General features: G+C 46.3%; 1 protein-coding gene across 8 annotated transcripts in view; it reads right to left on the bottom strand.

The window, feature by feature from the left end:
• Window positions 1-18,768, bottom strand: part of NIPA2 (NIPA magnesium transporter 2) — a 31,893-nt gene extending 13,125 nt beyond the window's left edge. The window contains exons 1-6 of one of the 8 annotated variants that reach the window (XM_074400149.1): window positions 18,332-18,737; window positions 17,662-17,799; window positions 13,292-13,413; window positions 9,713-9,763; window positions 6,448-6,679; window positions 4,433-4,489 (exon numbers count right to left, since the gene is read on the bottom strand). In XM_074400149.1, coding sequence (XP_074256250.1) covers window positions 4,433-4,489; window positions 6,448-6,586 — 196 coding nt within the window. In that variant the 5' untranslated portion in view covers window positions 6,587-6,679; window positions 9,713-9,763; window positions 13,292-13,413; window positions 17,662-17,799; window positions 18,332-18,737. The other 7 variants (XM_039480109.2, XM_074400150.1, XM_010331542.3 and 4 more) reach the window with 7 other exon arrangements.
• Between the last annotated feature and the right edge of the window lie 667 nt (window positions 18,769-19,435).

The following is a 19,435-nucleotide window of genomic DNA, read 5'->3' as shown; positions in this document are numbered from 1 at the left end:
TTGTAAGAATGAGTTACTTGTGGTAAAAACATTTGTTTTAGGGTCATGACACCTCCAGTATCTGTAGAGTCTGTGAGTCAGAGCAGGTGGTGGCTCCTGCTCTTGGCAGCACCGGACTCTGAGCTGTGTTGGTTCTGTTCAAAGGTTCACTGTCTCAGCTACCTCCTCTAGAGTCTGCAGTTACCTCTAGAGCGGAAGTTTCTCTAGCTTTTTCCTCTGAGATCTACCAACTTCACAAACCTACTTGAATATCTTACAGGCATTTCTAACTGGAACACATCCAGATCAAACTCCTGCTATCCCCCCACACCATCGGCCCAGGTCCTTCCTGCAGTCTTACCATAAGGCAACTCAATTCTTCCAGTTACTACGGCAGAAAACCATCATGACATTCTGAACTCTCGTCTTTCATACCCTACATTTGGGTGAATGAGCAAATCTTGTCAGTTGTACCTTCAAAACAGATCCAGAACCCTCCCACATCTCACCACAATGCTACTACACTGGAATCCTATCATCACCTTTTACCTGATTACTGCAGTGGCCTCTTAACTGGTTTCTCTGCTTCTGCCCCTGTGCAGGCTATGCTTCAACACAGCAGAGAGATCCTATTAAAATCTAAGACTATCCATATCACTCTGCTCAAGTCTTTAATGACTTCCCATTAGAGAAGTCCTGGGCCAGGCACAGTGGCTCACGCCTGTAATCCCAGCATTTTGGGAGGCCGAGGCGGGCGGATCATCTGAGGTCGGGAGTTCAAGACCAGCCTGACCAACATGGTGAAACCCTGTTTCTACTAAAAATACAAAAATTGGCTGGGCATGGTGGCACAAGCCTGTAATCCCAGCTACTTAGAAGGCTGAAACAGGAGAATCGCTTGAATCAGGGAGTCAGAGGTTGCACTGAGCCAAGATCATGCCACTACACTCCAGCCTGGGTAAGAGAGAGAGAGACACTCTGCCTCAAAAAAAAAAAAAAAATTAGCATGATGGTGCAGGCCTGTAATCCCAGCTACTCGGGAGGCTGAGGCAGGAGAATCACTTGAACCCGGGAGGTGGAGGTTGCAGTGAGCCAAGATCACGCCACTGCACTCCAGCCTGGGCATCAAGAGCAAAACGCCATCTCAAAAAAAGAGAAAAAAAAAATCCTTCTCATTTACCTACATGGCCCCACATAATCTGGGCCTCTTGAGTTCTCTGAACTTACTTCTTGCTACTTTCCCCTACGTTCACTCCCTTACTCCTACACCTGCCCCTTTAATGTTTCCCAAAGTTTTGGTAATCTAATATTGCTTAACAAAGCACCCCAAAATTTGGCAGTTTAGAACAATAATAACCATTTCCCCCCATGGTTCCTGTTAGTCAAGACTTTAGAAAGAGGTAAGTAGTTCTCACTTAGGGTCTTTCAAGAGGGTGAAGCCGGCCGGGCGCGGTGGCTCACACGTGTAATCCCAGCACTTTGGGAGGCTGAGGCGGGTGGATCACGAGGTCGAGAGATCGAGACCATCCCGGTCAACATGGTGAAACCCCGTCTCTACTAAAAATACAAAACATTAGCTGGGCATGGTGGCGCGTGCCTGTAATCCCAGCTACTCAGGAGGCTGAGGCAGGAGAATTGCCTGAACCCAGGAGGTGGAGGTTGCGGTGAGCCGAGACTGCGCCATTGTACTCCAGCATGGGTAATAAGAGTGAAACTCCGTCTCAGGAGAAAAAAAAAAAAAAGAGGGTAAAGCCAAGATTTAAGGCAGGGTGTGGTGGTTCATGCCTATAATCCCAGCATTTTGGGAGGGCAAGGTAGGAGGATTGCTTGAGCCCAGGAACTGAAGACCAACCTAGGTAACACAGTGAGACCTCGTCTCTGAAAAAAAATAAACAAAAATTAGCCAGCCTAGTGGCATGAACCTGTGGTCCCAGCTACTTGGGAGGCTGAAGTGGAAACTGGCAGGTTGAGGATGCAGTGAGCCATATCATGCCACTGCACTCCAGCCTGGGCAACAGAGTGAGACCCTGTCTCAAATAAATAAGTAAATAAAAAGATTAAAGCCAGGGCTGCAGTCATCTGAAGACTGAGTAGGAGCCAGAGGACCCATATCCGAGGTGCTCACTCTCAGGACCGGCAAGTAAGTCCTGGCACGGTGAGAGCCCGGGGAGCTCTCTAACCTGCCAGAGTGTACTCATACACCTGAGAAGCTGGCTTCCCTCAAAGTGAGCAAGTCAAGGCATCAAGGAAAAAGCTGCAGTGCTAGAAGCCAAATGTCATCATTTCGGTGGTGTTCTTGGATCACTGTTTTGAACTGCACTGAGTCACTGTGAAAGGGGATTAGAGAAAGGTACGAACACCAGGTGAGTCCCTGAGGGCTATCTATACACACTAATGGGCGTGGCATGCGCGCCCACACCATGGCCTTCACAGCTGCAGTTTCCTTGTGCTTCAAGTGTTTCCCCCAAATATCATCTGGGCAGATCACTCGCTTCCTTTACATCATCACACAAGTGTCTTTCAGAGAAGCTGGCCCTGGCTCCCAATCTAACATACCAATAAACCTGTCTAACCTGTTTCATAATACTCCTTCTCATTTATCACCACACACAGGCGCACACACACACACACACATTTTGACTTCTTCATCTTGTTTGATGTCTCCCATCTACAATGTAAACTTCATGTGGGTGGAGATTTCCTCTCACTAAAGTGTCTCTAGCACCTAGAAGAATGCCTGGCGTACAAGATATGATCAGTAGGTATTTGCTGACTCAACAGTCAAGGGTCAGTGTCTTCAGAATAATTTTCTTCCATGTACCTTTTCAAAGGGCATCACCAATATAGGCATGATGATTTTTTGTATTTTTTTTTTTTTTTTTGAGACGGAGTTTCGCTCGTTACCCAGGCTGGAGTGCAATGGCGCAATCTCGGCTCACCGCAACCTCCGCCTCCTGGGCTCAGGCAATTCTCCTGCCTCAGCCTCCTGAGTAGCTGGGATTACAGGCACGTGCCACCATGCCCAGCTAATTTTCTGTATCTTTTTTTAGTAGAGACGGGGTTTCACCATGTTGACCAGGATGGTCTCGATCTCTCGACCTTGTGATTCACCCATCTCGGCCTCCCAAAGTGCTGGGATTACAGGCTTGAGCCACCGGGCCCGGCCCTGATTTTTTGTATTTTTATTTGATAACTCTTATCAAACGAATGCCTCTTTTCAATTTGGAATGAGAACAAACAGGGGGAACAAACTAAGATAAAATTCTTAACTTTCACTTTCAAAATTACTTTCTTACATTAAGCAAAAATTTTAAAAACATACAGGCATATCAAACATGTTTTAATCAGATGGGTAAAAAGAAAGCCTCATCATTCTACTTAAATGCCCTATTACGGTACAAGAAATAGAAAGACTTGAATACTTTGTGACTAACACCAAGTATCTGATAGCACAACGAGGTGACTACAGGCTCTCTATCTATCTATCTACCTACCTACCTACCTACCTACCTACCTATCTACTTATTTATTTTTCTGAGACTGAGTCTTGCTCTATCTCCCAGGCTGGAGCCCAGTGGTGCAACATCAGCTCACTGCAACCTCCACCTCCCAAGTTCAAGCGATTCTCGTGCCTCAGCCTCCCAAGTAGCTGTGATTACAAGAGTCCACCATCCTGCCCAGCTAATTTTTTATACTTTTAGTAGAGATGGGGTTTCACCATGTGGGCCAGGCTGGCCTCAAATTCCTGACCACAAGTGATCTGCCCACCTCGGCCTCCAAAAGTGCGAGCCACCACGCCTGGCCCAATAATTGTACATTTTAAAATAACTAAGGGCATAACTGGGACCAGCACTTTGAGAGGTGAGGCTCAAGGAATGCTTGAGCCCAGACGTTCGAGAACAGCCTAGGCAACATGGCAAGACCCTGTAAATAAATAAAATTAAAATTAAAAAAAATAGTCGGCCATGGTGGCACGCACTTGTAGTCCTAGCTACGGAGCGGGCTAAGGCAGGAGGACTGCTTGAGCCTGGAAGGTTAACACCAGTGAGTCATGATCACACTACTGCACACCAGGCTGGGCGACAGAGTGAGACCCTATCTCAAAAAGAAAGAGTACTAACTGGATTGTTTGTACCACAAAGGGTAATTATTGAGGGGACAGATACCCCACGTACACCATGATGCAGTTATTTCACACTGCATGCCTTTATCAAAGCATCTCGTGTATCATTTAATACCTACTAAATAATTACCTATCTGCCTACAAATAATTAAAAAACCAAAAGAAAGTGATACTAAACTGCTGAACTTTTAAATTATATTATTTCAATTATGTTAATTAAAAAACAAGACTTAAAGTTTTAAAACTTGCTAGTAATGAGACTATAAGACCATATGCAAATATTTTAATACACAGCTATCATATTTTTCTTGCAATGTTCTTTATACATACTCGACAGCAGTCCGGCCCACCACAACCATTCCTTAAGATACGCATGGCCACCTTGACCTGTGAATGAAAAGATATTTCACATCTTTGGAAGATTGTCAGACTCCTGTATAAATTGTAACTATTAATAATGACAGATTTTAATTATCTCAGTTGCTACTTTAAATAAAGGTTTCTGCATGACTCAGGGGATTTCTCTGACAATTTCTTAATGATTATCTTGCCAAGGTGAATGAAGCGTATCCACCATGAACAGTGAGAGCACCTGCCTCAGGACCGAGCATCAGGGACTGGGGGAACAAGCAGTAGATGCTGTCAGTTTGTTTCTCCTCTGTCCACTAAACCCTACAGAGGTTATCATTTCATGTTTTTGAGACTGCTGAATTAGGTTTGCCACAGAGATGGCACAGGGTAGAGAGAATCGTGGTACTGTTTACTGCCAAAGCAGATCTCCTCATGAGGTCCAATCAGGTCTAGAAATGAAGCCAGGGCAGAATAATGGGATGTGACCATAATGCCACTTAACATTGAGGCTACCATGAATATCCCTGATACAGGAGTCAAGAGTGGGGCCAATCACCCTGATTACCCCACAGGGTCTTAGGACTTGTCAGTGATTTCTAGAGAAACAACCTACACCACCCAGAAGTTCACTAAACTGGATACTCTTCTAGCAAGGGAAACCCTTTCTTTCCTTCCTGCCAAAATGTCAAAGGTCAAAGCCAGAACTTCTACTATCATGGACAAAAGAGTACAGTCTTTAATAAATTCTGATTCTGACCAGGGGCGGTGGCACACACCTGTTAATCCCAGCACTTTGGGAGGCTGAGGTGGGCGGATCACAAGGTCAGGAGTTTGAGACTAGCCTGGCCAGCATGGTGAAACCCTGTCTCTACTAAAAACACAAAAATTAGCCAGGTGTGGTGGCAGGCGTGTGCAATCCCAGCTACTGAGGAGGCTGGGGCAGGAGAATCGCTTGAACTTGGGAGGCAGAAATTGCAATGAGCTGAGACCAGGCCATTGCACTCCAGCCTGGGTGACAGAGCAAGACTCGGTCTCCCAAAAAATAAAAAATAAAAATAAATAAATAAATTCTGATTCTAACCACGAACTTTTCTTTTTGAGACAAAGTCTCACTCTGTCACACAGGCTGGAGTGCAGAGGCTCGATCTCGGCTCACTGGCAACCTCCACCTCCCAGGTTCAAGCTCCTGCCTCAGCCTCCCGAGTAACTGGGATTACAAGCCAGGCCAGTGTGCCCAGCCAATTTCTGTATTTTAGTAGAGACGGGTTTCACCATGTTGGCCAGCCTGGTCTCGAACTTGTGACCTCAGGTGATCCGCCTGCCTTGGCCTCCCAAAGTGCTGGGATTACAGGCATGAGCCACCATGCCCAGCCTAACCTGCAGGCATATCAAAATTTAAAGAATATGGGCCGGGCGCGGTGGCTCAAGCCTGTAATCCCAGCACTTTGGGAGGCCGAGGCGGGTGGATCACGAGGTCAAGAGATCGAGACCATCCCGGTCAACATGGTGAAACCCCGTCTCTACTAAAAATACAAAACATTAGCTGGGCATGGTGGCGTGTGCCTGTAATCCCAGCTACTCAGGAGGCTGAGGCAGGAGAATTGCCTGAACCCGGGAGGCGGAGGTTGCGGTGAGCCGAGATCGAGCCATTGCACTCCAGCCTGGGTAACAAGAGCGAAACTCCGTCTCAAAAAAAAAAAAAAAAAAAAAAAAAAATTTAAAGAATATGCTGTATGCTAATTTGGCATCGCTCCCTGCTCCTACTTTGATGATAACTGCAAGACTGAGTAGAGTTAACTAATTATGACATCTTCTCACTTCTTTTCTCACTGTAAATAACCAAACATCAATTCTGTAAACATTTAGAACTCTTTAACAGTTCAAAGTTCCAAATACACTCACTAGGAATGAAGATGTGCTCTTTCACAATCAAAGAACCTGCGTATGTAGGTACACACTGAAGTCATTTCAAAGTCACACAAGGCATAACCTACCTGCTCTCATAGAGCCTTTCCTGGCAAGTCGAAGAAGGCCTTTTTTTTTCAAAATGAAACTTCCTCCAATGAAAATGCTGGAGCTCATAGCCAATCCCAGACCAATATAGAAGTCATATTTTCCACGCCCCTGGCTCATTTCGTTTGTTACGTAAGAAGTTCTTGGGAATCACATTGATCACAGAACAGAGAAACCACTGGTAATGGAGGCAGAATGAAGCAGTCTTCAAATCTAAATAATACAAAATGAAACGAGGTTTTCATAGAATGCTCATGACAGCTCACATGCAATTCAAAATTTTACTCCATTTCTCTTCTCCTAAAAAATATCTCCTTCATTACTAACTGATTATGAATATATTTATTATTTAAATCTAGCACCAATCTGTGTATTTCTTCAAATTATGAAGAAAGTTAGGATCATGATATAACACCAAGTTAAAACTGATTTCATAAACTCTGATCCCATGTTTTTTTTTTAAAAAAGGTTCTAGTCTTTATTAACAAAGCTTTCTGATAGGCCGGGCTTGGTGGCTCACGCCTATAATCCCAGCACTTTGGGAGGCCGAGGTGGGCAGATCACAAGGTCAAGAGATCGAGACCATCCTGGCCAACACAGTGAAACTCCGTCTCTACTAAAAATACAAAAAAATTAGCCAGGCATGGTGGCACGCGCCTGTGGTCCCAGCTACTTGGGAGGCTGAGGAGGAAGAATCACTTAAACCCAGGAGGGAGAGGTTGCGGTGAGCCGAAATTGCACCACTGCACTCCAGCCTGGTGGCAGAGCAAGACTCCATTTCAAAAAAAGAAAAAAAAAAAATCTGGTAAGAAAAGTAAGTGCAGAATAAAAAATTGGGCATTACAATATACAAATCTGGTTTATAAACACATTTATCAGTTTCTCAAATGTGTCCTTTTGAATAATCTATACAAAGAAACTCAAAATTGCCTCATTCATATGTTTTCTTAACAACACGTGGATATAAGCATATGCTAATTTATTTATTTAGCCTATTTGGGCACGTGCTGAGAAGATTTCACAGTATCAGTTATCAGAGGATAACAATTCTTGTGGAGAGGTGTCTGCTGGGGTGTGTGGGATGGTACTGGTGGCCTCTGGAGAACGTGAGGACCATGGCACCTAAAAGGCTCAAGCCTCAAGGCCAGAAAGGGAGCAGAGGCTTCCCAAAGACTGCAATTGTTTTTTCCCAAATGGACAACTCATAAAGTCAGTTGACAAATAAACTAAAGCAAAGTGTGGATAGCAGAGAAAAAATAGTTTTTAGCAACAAGGTTTATGACTGGTTATAACAGCCAATCCAGCTTTCTAGCATATCCTGGGATTTCTTTTTTTTTTTTTGAGACAGAGTTTCGCTCGTTACCCAGGCTGGAGTGCAATGGCGCGATCTCGGCTCACCGCAACCTCCGCCTCTTGGGTTCAGGCAATTCTCCTGCCTCAGCCTCCCGAGTAGCTGGGACTACAGGCGCGTGCCACCATGCCCAGCTAATTTTTTATATTTTTACAGAGTTTCACCATGTTGGCCAGGATGGTCTCAATCTCTTGACCTCGTGATCTACCCTCCTCGGTCTTCCAAAGTGCTGGGATTACCGGCGTGATCCACCGCGCCCGGCCCATCTTGGGATTTCTCAGTCCCACAGTTAACTACTGAGTCCCAAAACTAACCTGCAATTCAGTCAGGACCCTAACTAGCTAAGTTTTTCCATTCTGCAAGTTATAAGACACTGGCTTTTAATCAAAGCAACTTAACTTGCCGTCCACCTGGCCCCTCAATTACTTTATCCATCCACTCAAGCAGTATTTACTGGATATGTGCTGCATGCGCTAAGTGTTCATTATGCTAAGCGATCTAGACAAAAGTGAGAGCCTTTAGTCTTCACAAAGAAGAGAGACAAGAGATAGTTAAATAAGGAGTGATAATACTACAATAATGGTAAAGACAACATTATCACACTGAGTTGGTATTACTCCCAAGAAACGAAAAAGGCTAATGTTTTTTATTTACCCATCAAAGCACATATGCTTCCTGTATGATTACATGAGAAGACTATCCTCCCTCACCCCTGATTTGCACCTTGGCCATCAAGCTTGCTTTGGCCAATGGGAGGCAGGTGTAAGCAACAGCGTTCCAGTTCTGAGTCTACCCCTAGAGGCCTCTCCTACTTCTGCCTACCCCTTCACACCCTGCCATAGCCACATGAAGAGCATCTCCTGATCACAACAGGGCACAGAACAAAATGGTCCCAGTGACTCACAGAACTGTGAGAATGATCTAAGTGCTTATTCCTATATGCCACCAAGACAGCTAACTCTTACATACCAACAGGCTTACTACAAGTATAAAATTTCCACCCTAATTTTTGAAAAACCAAAAATTTTCTGTAGAAAACAGGGATTCAGTGATGGGTAAAAGCTGGGTGATGGATACACAGGAACTCACTGTATTACTGTATCTGCTCTTATGTATTTCTGAACCTTTCCATATTACTGTTTTTAAAATACAACCTTCGGCCGGGCGCGGTGGCTCAAGCCTGTAATCCCAGCACTTTGGGAGGCCGAGGCGGGTGGATCACGAGGTCAAGAGATCGAGACCATCCTGGTCAACATGGTGAAACCCCGTCTCTACTAAAAATACAAAAAATTAGCTGGGCGTGGTGGCGCGTGCCTGTAATCCCAGCTACTGGAGGCTGAGGCAGGAGAATTGCCTGAGCCCAGGAGGCGGAGGTTGCGGTGAGCCGAGATGGCGCCATTGCACTCCAGCCTGGGTAACAAGAGCGAAACTCCGTCTCAAAAAAAAAAAAAAAAAAAGAGGATAAAATACAACCTTCAGTGCTCAAAAGGTACAAGAATGCCAAGGTAGAAACTACCAAAGTCCCAAAAGAAAGGTCACCCCACAACCTAAGACAAAATAATACCAAAACACTGAAAGAAGTCACTCAAGTCAAAAAGGTACTGAGTTCTTAACAGTGTCAGTCATAATCTCGTGAGTGAGACTGTCTACCCGAAAGCTTTCCAGAACTGACACCTCCCTTAATTTGGAAAAGCATCCCTAGTCCTCTCCATGCCATTCATAAGGCAAGATGATTCCATGAAAAAAGTCTTAGGTGGGGAGTTTGGAGATCCATCTTGCTTCCAGCTGGGAGTGAGATCTTGGGTAAGTTACAACATTAACAGATACATACATGAAAACAAACAAGTTAAACAGTCTGGTGAGGAAGACTGGCTCATAAATAAGGTTTTACCCACTTTATGTGCAAGATACTGGTCATCTCAAGCCTCAAGTTAACTTCAGCATACCTATGGAACAATTTTAGACAGGTGAGTCTCACTGACATAAATACATTTCAAGACGAGGTAGAAGAACTTGGGAACAAGATGTCAAGAACAGGGAGGCCGAGGCGGGTGGATCACGAGGTCGAGAGATCGAGACCATTCTGATCAACATGGTGAAACCCCGTCTCTACTAAAAATACAAAAAATTAGCTGGGCATGGTGGCACGTGCCTGTAATCCCAGCTACTCAGGAGGCTGAGGCAGGAGAATTGCCTGAACCCAGGAGGTGGAGGTTGCGGTGAGCCGAGATGGCGCCATTGCACTCCAGCCTGGGTAACAAGAGCGAAACTCTGTCTCAAAAGAAAAAAAAAAAAAAAAAGATGTCAAGAACAATCATTTCATGTAAGATTGCAGGGCCGAGCACTGTGGCTCACGCCTGTAATCCCAACACTTTGGGAGGCAAAATCCTGTCTCTACTAAAGAGACAAAAATTAGCTGGGCATGGTGGTGCATGCCTGTAATCCCAGCTACTCAAGAGGCTGAGGCAGGACAATCGCTTGAACCAGAGAGGCAGATGTGGTGAGAGATCGCATCAGCATCACCGCACTCCAGCCAGGGCAACAGAGTGAGACTCCTTCTCAAAAACAAAAAAGACTGCAACAAAAAACCAAGTGTGCTTACACTACTCCCACGACAACCTACATGACTTGCTGATCCGTGTTTATGAGTCCATAAGCTCCTGGGCTCATGCATGTGATTCACCCTTTTAGCCTATACACATACTATCTGGTGGACTCAAAATAAGTCTTAATACATGTTTTCGGGGTGAATATGGATGAATGGAATAATTCTTTTTTTTTTTTTTTTTTTTTTTGAGACGGAGTTTCGCTCTTGTTACCCAGGCTGGAGTGCAATGGCACGATCTCGGCTCACCGCAACCTCCGCCTCCTGGGTTCAGGCAATTCTCCTGCCTCAGCCTCCTGAGTAGCTTGGATTACAGGCATATGCCACCATGCCCAGCTACTTTTTTGTATTTTTAGTAGAGACGGGGTTTCACCATGTTGACCAGGATGGTCTCAATCTCTTGACCTTGTGATCCACCCGCCTCGGCCTCCCAAAGTGCTGGGATTACAGGCTTGAGCCACCGCGCCCGGCCCCCTTTTTTCTTTTTTTTTGAGACAAAGTCTTTCTCTGTCACCCAGCTTGGAGTGCAATGGCACAATCTCAGCTCACCACAACCTCCACCTCCCAGGTTCAAGCAATTCTCCTGCCTCCGCGCCCCGAGTAGCTGGGATTAAAGGCATATTTTTAGTAGAGACGAGGGGTTCTCAGTGTTGGTCAGGGTGGTCTCGAACTTCTAACCTCAGGTAATTTGCCTGCCTCAGCCTCCCAATATGCTGGCATTACAGGCCTGAGCCACCACATCCAGCCGTTTATCTACAATTCTTTTTTTTTTTTTTTTTTTTTAGAGTTTCGCTCTCGTTACCCAGGCTGGAGTGCAATGGCGCCATCTCGGCTCACCGCAACCTCCGCCTCCTGGGTTCAGGCAATTCTCCTGCCTCAGCCTCCTGAGTAGCTGGGATTACTGGCATGCGCCACCATGACCAGCTGATTTTTTGTATTTTTAGTAGAGACGGGGTTTCACCATGTTGACCAGGATGGTCTCGATCTCTTGACCTCGTGATCCACCCGCCTCGGCCTCCCAAAGTGCTGGGATTACAGGCGTGAGCCACCGCGCCCGGCTCCGTTTATCTACAATTCTAACCCCAGTGTAACAACAGACTCATAAATCCAAATTTAAATTTTTTTTTGAGACATGGTTTCATTCTGTCACCCAGGCTGTAGTGCAGTGGCACCATCATGGTTCACTGCAGCCTCGACTTCCCAGGCTCAAGTGATCCTCCTACCTCAGCCTCTCAAGTAGCTGGGACCACAAGTGTGCAACACTACACCTGGCTAATTTTGGTATTTTTTGTAGATACAGTTTCACCATGTTTCCCAGGCTGGTAACCCCCGAGCTCAAGCAATCTGCCTGCCTCAGCCTCCCAAAGTGCTAGATTATAGGTGTGAGCCACAGCATTCTGTCCAGATTTTATTTATACTATGAACCTGACTTTTAAATAACTAATTTATATCTACTTAATTTACTAATCTTTACTAACACTTCATCTTATCTTTCACTAAAAGCAAGTTACATACATGTGGTGTAAGGTCTAAAATTAAGACCCAACATCACATGTTGCCTTGACGTCTGGTAAAAACTGGGAGAGCTTTTCACGGACTCAATGCAAGTCCCCCTCCCTGTGCTGCCGAACAATTCTCATTACAGTGACCAGACATAGGTACAGTTCCTGCTTATACCTGAGGAGTAGGCCCCACTGCCCTGCCAGCCCAAGGAATTATTAAAGCAATTATTAAAGTCTTTCTGCAGGAACCACAGGCAGTTTTGTTACCACAAAGCCTGCCTCCCCCGCAGCCCCTGGTTCTCCATTCCATTCAGAAGGAAAGACTAAAACTTCTGTCCATCTCATCGGCCCAGTGTTAGTATTGTGGGGTGGAAATCCTTCTCCCACTGACCAGGTGAAGAAGTGATTAAAACAATACATATATTAGCTGGGCATGGTGGCGCGTGCCTGTAATCCCAGCTACTCAGGAGGCTGAGGCAGGAGAATTGCCTGAACCCAGGAGGCGGAGGTTGTGGTGAGCCGAGATCGCGCCATTGCACTCCAGCCTGGGTAACAAGAGTGAAACTCCGTCTCAAAAAAAAAAAAAAAATACATATAATGGAACTGTATTCATTTAATCCTAGGGTCACTGAAAATTATTCCTAACCTAAGGCTATCATATGAAATTTTCTCCACATTTATTTTACATAAAGTTACAGTGATGCTACTTAAAATCTATTTTCCCTTTCCCTTTTATTTTAATCTATGTGTTATGGAACATTTCAAACACCAAAATCAGAGAGAAGGCCTTTTCTGACCAGTTGGGTCCATCAGGTGCATATGGATTTCAAGAATCCCTTGACTAGCCACCCCTCTCCTGCCCACTTCATTTCCCAGCACAGGAACCTGACCTGACCCCCTCAGACAGGCCTTCCCCCGCTCCTCCTGCAACCCAGAGCCCGTTCTCCACTCAAGGCCAGGGTGCACCTTAAGCTGTGCTACAAAGACTTCTGCAATTAGCTCCAGCCCAGAGGCATTTTCTCCTCTTTCCACTATTTAGTTAGCCTTTTAAATTTAATTCTCAATTACTGTTCTATCTTCAAGGTAAACTCTTTAAGTTCCTTAAAGACAAAGATTTAGGTTTTCTGTGGTGGTTTCCTCACAAAAGGCACTCATTTACAGTAGCAAATTTGATTTACAAGCGTTTCTAGAATAAGGCTTATCACCAAATAGGGTTATTCAGTTGTTTTGTTTGTTCGTTCATGGAACTGTACCAGTGTTCAAGTGTGGAGTGGTGGGAGATGACAAGCAACATAAAATTTGCAAGCCTTGAAATTATAAAGCAGCCTGCTGCCACTAAGAAAATAAGTGATCTCATTCTGACTTACAGTTAGAAAATAGGACATCCGAGGGAATGTCCTGAAAGGAATGAGTTACTTCACTATTCTCAGACCTGGTCCCACTCTGCACCCTCTCTCTGTAACTGAAGGTCAATCACAGCTGGGAGAGCCTGCAACAGAGATATTTTTTATTCTTAAGGATTAGCCATGACGCAGGGCCAGTATTAAAAACAGCTAAACAATAAAACTTACTAAATTTCCCTTCAACTAGGTTCCCAAACATGTTGATGAGAAGCTCCAGCTGGTGAACCTGCCCAAATTACTTAGAGGGACTCAGGGGAGTCATCCCAGCTGTGGCCATTGCTCAAAAAACACTGAGCAGCTATTATTTGCCAGGCACTGAAGTTGTAAAGATGATCAAAGGGACTTTCCTCAAAGATTCCACAACTAAGAGAATTAAAAATTCCAAAAAGAAACTATTGAAGTTTTAAACTCTTTTAAAGAAGCTTACGATTTTCTGCTTCTCATTCTTTATGTGCGGGGTGTTTTCCTGGTGCTTTGAGGCCATGTCCTGCTCTGCGGCCCAGGCTGGAGTGCAATGGTGCTGCCTGGAATGCCTGGGCTGCAGTAGACTCCCACCTCAGCCTCTCGGACCCACAGGGCCACAGACATGCACCAGCACACCCAGCTGATGTTTCTGTTCTGCTTGTTCTCTCTAGGTTTTAAAAAACTCAATTTTCACAATTGATTTTACTCGTACTTGTACACTTCCACTAAATATAAATCATGTCAAGAATGAAATACGGTGGCTCAAGCCTGTAATCCCAGCACTTTGGGAGGCCGAGGCGGGTGGATCACGAGGTCAGGAGGTCGAGACCATCCTGGTCAACATGGTGAAACCCCGTCTCTACTAAAAATACAAAAAATTAGCTGGGCGTGGTGGCGCGTGCCTGTAATCCCAGCTACTCAGGAGGCTGAGGCAGGAGAATCGCTTGAACCCAGGAGGCGGAGGTTGCGGTGAGCCGAGATGGCGCCATTGCACTCCAGCCTGGGTAACAAGATCGAAACTCCGTCTCAAATAAAAAAAATTTTAAAAAATGAATGAAATAAATACATCTCAAAGAAAACAAAATTACGAAATTGGCCCACCTTAAATAATGTGGAAAACACATAATTTAAGGAACAGGCAAAGATGGACTAGTATTCTTTTTTTTTTTCCTTGGCTCACCGCCACCTCAGCCTCCCAGCTTCAAATGATTCTCCTGCCTCAGCCTTCCGAATAGCTGGGATTAAAGGCATGCGCCACCACGCCCAGCCAATTTTGTATTTTTAGTACAGACTAAGTTTCTCCATGTTGCTCAGGCTGGTCTCAAACTCCCAACCCCAGGTGATCTGCCCCACCTTGGCCTCCCAAAGTGTTGGAATTACAGGCGTGAGCCCCCACACTCAGCAAAAATGGACTAGTATTCTAACGAGGAAAACCTAAACTAGGACCTGCTTTGCAAAATGACTATCAGGAGGCAACATAATCACCAAAATTAGCAAACTTTAAAAACTACACCAAATGGGTGGGGTGCGGTGGCTTACGCCTGTAATCCTAGCACTGTGGGAGACCGAAGTAGGCGAATCACCTGAGATCAGGAGTTCAAGACCAGCCTGGCCAACATGGCGAAAACCTGTCTCTACAAAACTAGGAAAATTAGCCAGCCGTGATGGCAAGTGCCTGCAATCCCTGCTACTGGGGAGGCTGAGGCAGGAGAATCACTTGAACCTGGGAGGCAGGGGTTGCAGTGAGCCAAGACTGCGCCACTGTACTTCAGCCTCCAGAAACCTCCCTTTTAGATCTTATTTCCCACACCGTATTTCACACGTCCTGTGTTCTACCCAGGTCAGCACTCTGCTGCTATTCTGACCTGCTCCTACCTGTCCTCCATATTTTCTTTACACTAACTACCCCTCTGTTACGGTTACTTTGATACTCATACTGCCTTCAATGGGGCTCCCAGTGAACACGAGGTTTGTTTATATCATTTACTCAACCAACAAACATTGAATGAGCACGCACAATATTCTAGGAGCAGGGGTACAACAGCCCACATGGAGCTTATCTCCTGCGAGAGGTAGGGCGAAATAAAAACAAAATGCATACATTATTCTGGAAAGTGGCAAATGTTCTGGTGAAACAGACAACATGTTAAGGGCACTGGGGAGTTGAGACAGGGGACTCTTTAATTACTGTTATTAGGCCTTTCTGAGCAGGTAACACTTGAGTAAAAGCTGGAAAGAGCTTTTTGAAAAGAACAAGGGAGAAAGAAACAAGTGCAGAGGCTCTGGGCGTTAGCAGGTGTGCAGTTTCCTAAGAAAACAAAGGCCACTGTGGCTGACGGTGATTGAGGTGCGAGATACCACATTAGAGTAAAAAGGTGAGTGTCAGCGGGGCGCGGTGGTTTATGCCTGTAATCCCAACACTTTGGGAGGCCGAGGCAGATGGATCATGAGGTCAGGAGTTCGAAGCCTGGCCAACATGGTGAAACCCCATCTCTACTAAAAACACAAAAATCAGCCTGGTGTGGTGGCAGGCGCCTGTAATCCTAGCTATTCAGGAGGCTGAGGCGGAAGAATCACTTGAAACCGGTAGGCAGAGGCTGCACTCAGCTGAGATCATGCCACTGCACTCCGGCCTGGGCAACAGGAGTGAAACTCTACCTCAAAAAAAAAAAAAAAAAAAAAAACGGTAAGTATTAGATCACATGAGGCCCTATGGGCCATACCAAATCCAAAACGCATGGAACAGATCTCCAACCCATTTATTTGGCCAGATCATAATTTATTTTCATCTGGAATCCTTATCTCCCATTTCCTCTCCCACTCCCACCCTACCTTTTATTCTCTAGGGAAGTCTTATCTTTCTGTTCCATATCAGGATGTAAAGCAATCAAATCAGAGTTTAAGCTTATTATACCTTCTATGGGGAAAAAATGTAATATTCAAAGTCATGCATTTTAAATATGAATAAACCGTATTTACATATTAGAAATATTCTGAAAACGCTGGGCGTGGTGGCTCACGCCTGTAATCCCAGCACTTTGGGAGGCCGAAGTGGGTGGATCACGAGGTCAAGAGATCAAGACCATCCTGGTCAACATGGTGAAACCCCGTCTCTACTAAAAATACAAAAAATCAGCTGGGCATGGTGGTGCGTGCCTGTAATCCCAGCTACTCAGGACGCTGAGGCAGGAGAATTGCCTGAACCCAGGAGGTTGAGGTTGCGGTGAGCCGAGATCGCGCCATTGCACTCCAGCCTGGGTAACAAGAGGGAAACTCCGTCTCAAAAAAAAAAAAAGAAAGAAAGAAAGAAAGAAATATGCTGAAAACATGTGAAATTCTTTTTATTATGATCTCTCTCTAACAACAGCTACCACTTACTGAGCACCGACGACCCAGGCACTGTTCCACACTACTCATTTCTATTCTACACAACAATGAGATGAAAGATCACTTTACACCTAAGAAACCAAATCTCCCAGAGGTAAAAGAGTCACATGAAGAGGACCACATAGAAAGGGACTTGACTTCTACTCCCAGCTGCCCATATTACATTGAAACTTTAGACCTCTTAGGTCCGACGCAGTGGCTCAGGCCTGTAATCTCAGCACTTTGGAAGGCAGAGGCATGAGGATTACCAGAGTTTAGGAGTTCCAGACTATCCTGGCCAACATGAGGAAACCCTGTCTCTACTAAAAACACAAAAATAAGCCGGGCGACGTGACAATAGCCTGTAATCCCAGCTACTCGGGAGGCTGAGGCAGCGGAATTGCTTGAACCCAGGAGGCCAACGTAGCAGTGAGCCGAGATTGTGCCACTGCACTCCAGCCTGGGTGACAAAGCAAGTCTCCCTCTCGGAAAAAAAAAATATATATACAGCGCTCTTAGTCTTTACTAGATCTTTACTGCTTGGTTTCCACTGCAATCTAAGCTAGCTTAGGTCCGGCTCGGTGCTTCATGCCTGTAATCCCCACACTTTGGAGGCCAAGGTGGTTGGATCACTAGAGACCAGGAGCTGGAGACGAAATTGTGTAACATAATGAAACCCCCGGCTCTAAAAAAAAATTAACAAAAATTAGCGAGGCATGGTAGCGCAGGTCTGTGGTCCCAGCTACTGGGGAGGATGTTTAAGGATCCCTTGAGCCTGGGAAGCAGAAGTTGCAGTGGGCCCAGAGCACACCCTCTAGCCTGGGGACAGAGCAAGATCCTGTCTCAAAAAAATTAAATATATACATAAAGTTAGCTTTCATTTTTTCCAACCTCTCACTTAGCTAATAAGTTTTCAAAGCAGTACTGTACTTATAAATATTACAGAACCTAAATCTCCAACCCTAACTAGGCAACAATTGTTATAAATTAAAATTTTAACTTACATGTAAGTTTAATATGGTCTCTCTTATGAAAAAAAGGCTGGAAGAGGTTAGAGATGACTTATTCACTCTCATTTCCTCGTAAATACTACCCTTTATTCCCATTTAAAGTCTTAAACCCTGGCCGAGTGTAGCTCCAGCCTGGAAAGAAGAAAAGACAGAAGTAGGCAAAACGACTAAGGTTACTGAGTACGTTTTAAATTTAGTTACTAGCCTTCATACTCATTTTGCTAACCAATCAACAAAAAACCTACTCCATCGAGCGTAACTACTGCTTCCACAGGCAGCCCACTGGAATGGAAACTCTTGACTCTATTTCCCCTTATTAAAAAAAAAAGTATTAGCCGGGCAAATGGCTACATGCAGAATTTCTAAAAGCAGAACTTAACATGCAGTCCTGTATTAAATGAACTGACAACCTAGTAAAGAAATTAAGGAGGCTTGTATTTAAATTTTGGAGTTAAAAGAAAAAAAAAAAGAAAGAAAGAAAAATTGAGGCACAAACCCAAAACGAAACACACAGAGTTTTTTAGAGAGGAAAACAGGCTTCCGGGATTTTATAAAAGTTAGGAAATTAAAACGGCCGGGCTCAAAACGTCACAGCAGACTTCCAAGGCCTGTCGAACGATCAGTCACGATCCCCCGGCAGCGGAAGCGACCTTCCGAGACTCACCGAGACGAGCGCAGCTATCCCCACCAGCACGCGTCCCGACGCGGCCGGCCCGCCGGGCTTCCGCGGGACCGAACCGCAGTCCGCTTCCCGGCCAGGAGAAGCGCTTCCGACTCCGAACCCCCGGAAAGGAAAGGCGCCTGAAGAGCCCGTCCCCGACTCCCGACGGGCAGGCTCGCCCGCAAGGAAGGAGCGGCGACCTCACCCTGGCCCGCAGGCCCGCCGCGCGGCTGCCCGGGGCGCCGCGGCTCACACCCCCACGCAGGCCGCCCGGTCCTGCGCTCGCGCGGCCGCCGCCTTCGTCGCCGTCCAGTGAGAGGTGCGAGCATTCGGGGCTGAAGCCGTGCGTACCGCCTCCTCCATGGAGAAGCGCCGAGGAAAACCTGCCAAGGACAACCTCCGGTCCCCCCGTCACCTGCGCTTCCTGGACCCGGGGCCGGCGCCGTAGAACCTGGGCGCGGCCAAATGATGCAAGACGTCGCGCGCGCACGCGCAGAGCCGCACGGCAGAGGCCCCGCCCCCGGTTCCGGTTCCTTTAGAAGACCCCAGTCCGCTGAGGCGCTGTGTGCCGGAGAAGCGCGCGGGGCGGGGATGGGAGCGGGGACGAGGGCGGAGCGCAGCCGGGCACCGGGCTCGGGGCAGGAGCTGGCGATGGACGAAGCTGGAAGGGGAGTAGGCAGTACAGCATTGCGCCAGGTGGCGTGGGCCGATCTGGAGTTCAGAATCAACGTCCCCCATGGCGTTTATTTAAAATGAGCGTTCCCAGGGGCAGTCCCAGAGTGAAGATGCATTTAACTGGTGTCCCCGCGCAATGCCGTAGGGGAAGGGTGCCTCTAAGAGGACAGGAGGCGGGGCAGGGGCGGGGCCAAAGCTGGGGTGGGCGGGGCCTAAGCGGGGGTGGGCGGGGCTGGGGCGGGGCCTTCCTCACTGACCAGCTCCCGAACAGATGCGGGTGGGGCGCTGGTGAAGCCCGCGGACGGATGCTGAGAATAGACTTACTTTTCGTGAGATGCGTAGGAAACCAACCCTTAGGCTGTCCTGCCTCGGCTGCTCCTGGGAAGGAGACATTTCTTAGGACCCACCAACGTGGTTTCCGCGGAAGTCAGA

The sequence above is a fragment of the Saimiri boliviensis genome, chromosome 5 (assembly GCF_048565385.1).
Source record: "Saimiri boliviensis isolate mSaiBol1 chromosome 5, mSaiBol1.pri, whole genome shotgun sequence".
Taxonomy (NCBI): domain Eukaryota; kingdom Metazoa; phylum Chordata; class Mammalia; order Primates; family Cebidae; genus Saimiri; species Saimiri boliviensis.
Note: the sequence above shows the minus strand (reverse complement) of the source record. Positions and strands in the feature narration are given on the sequence as shown.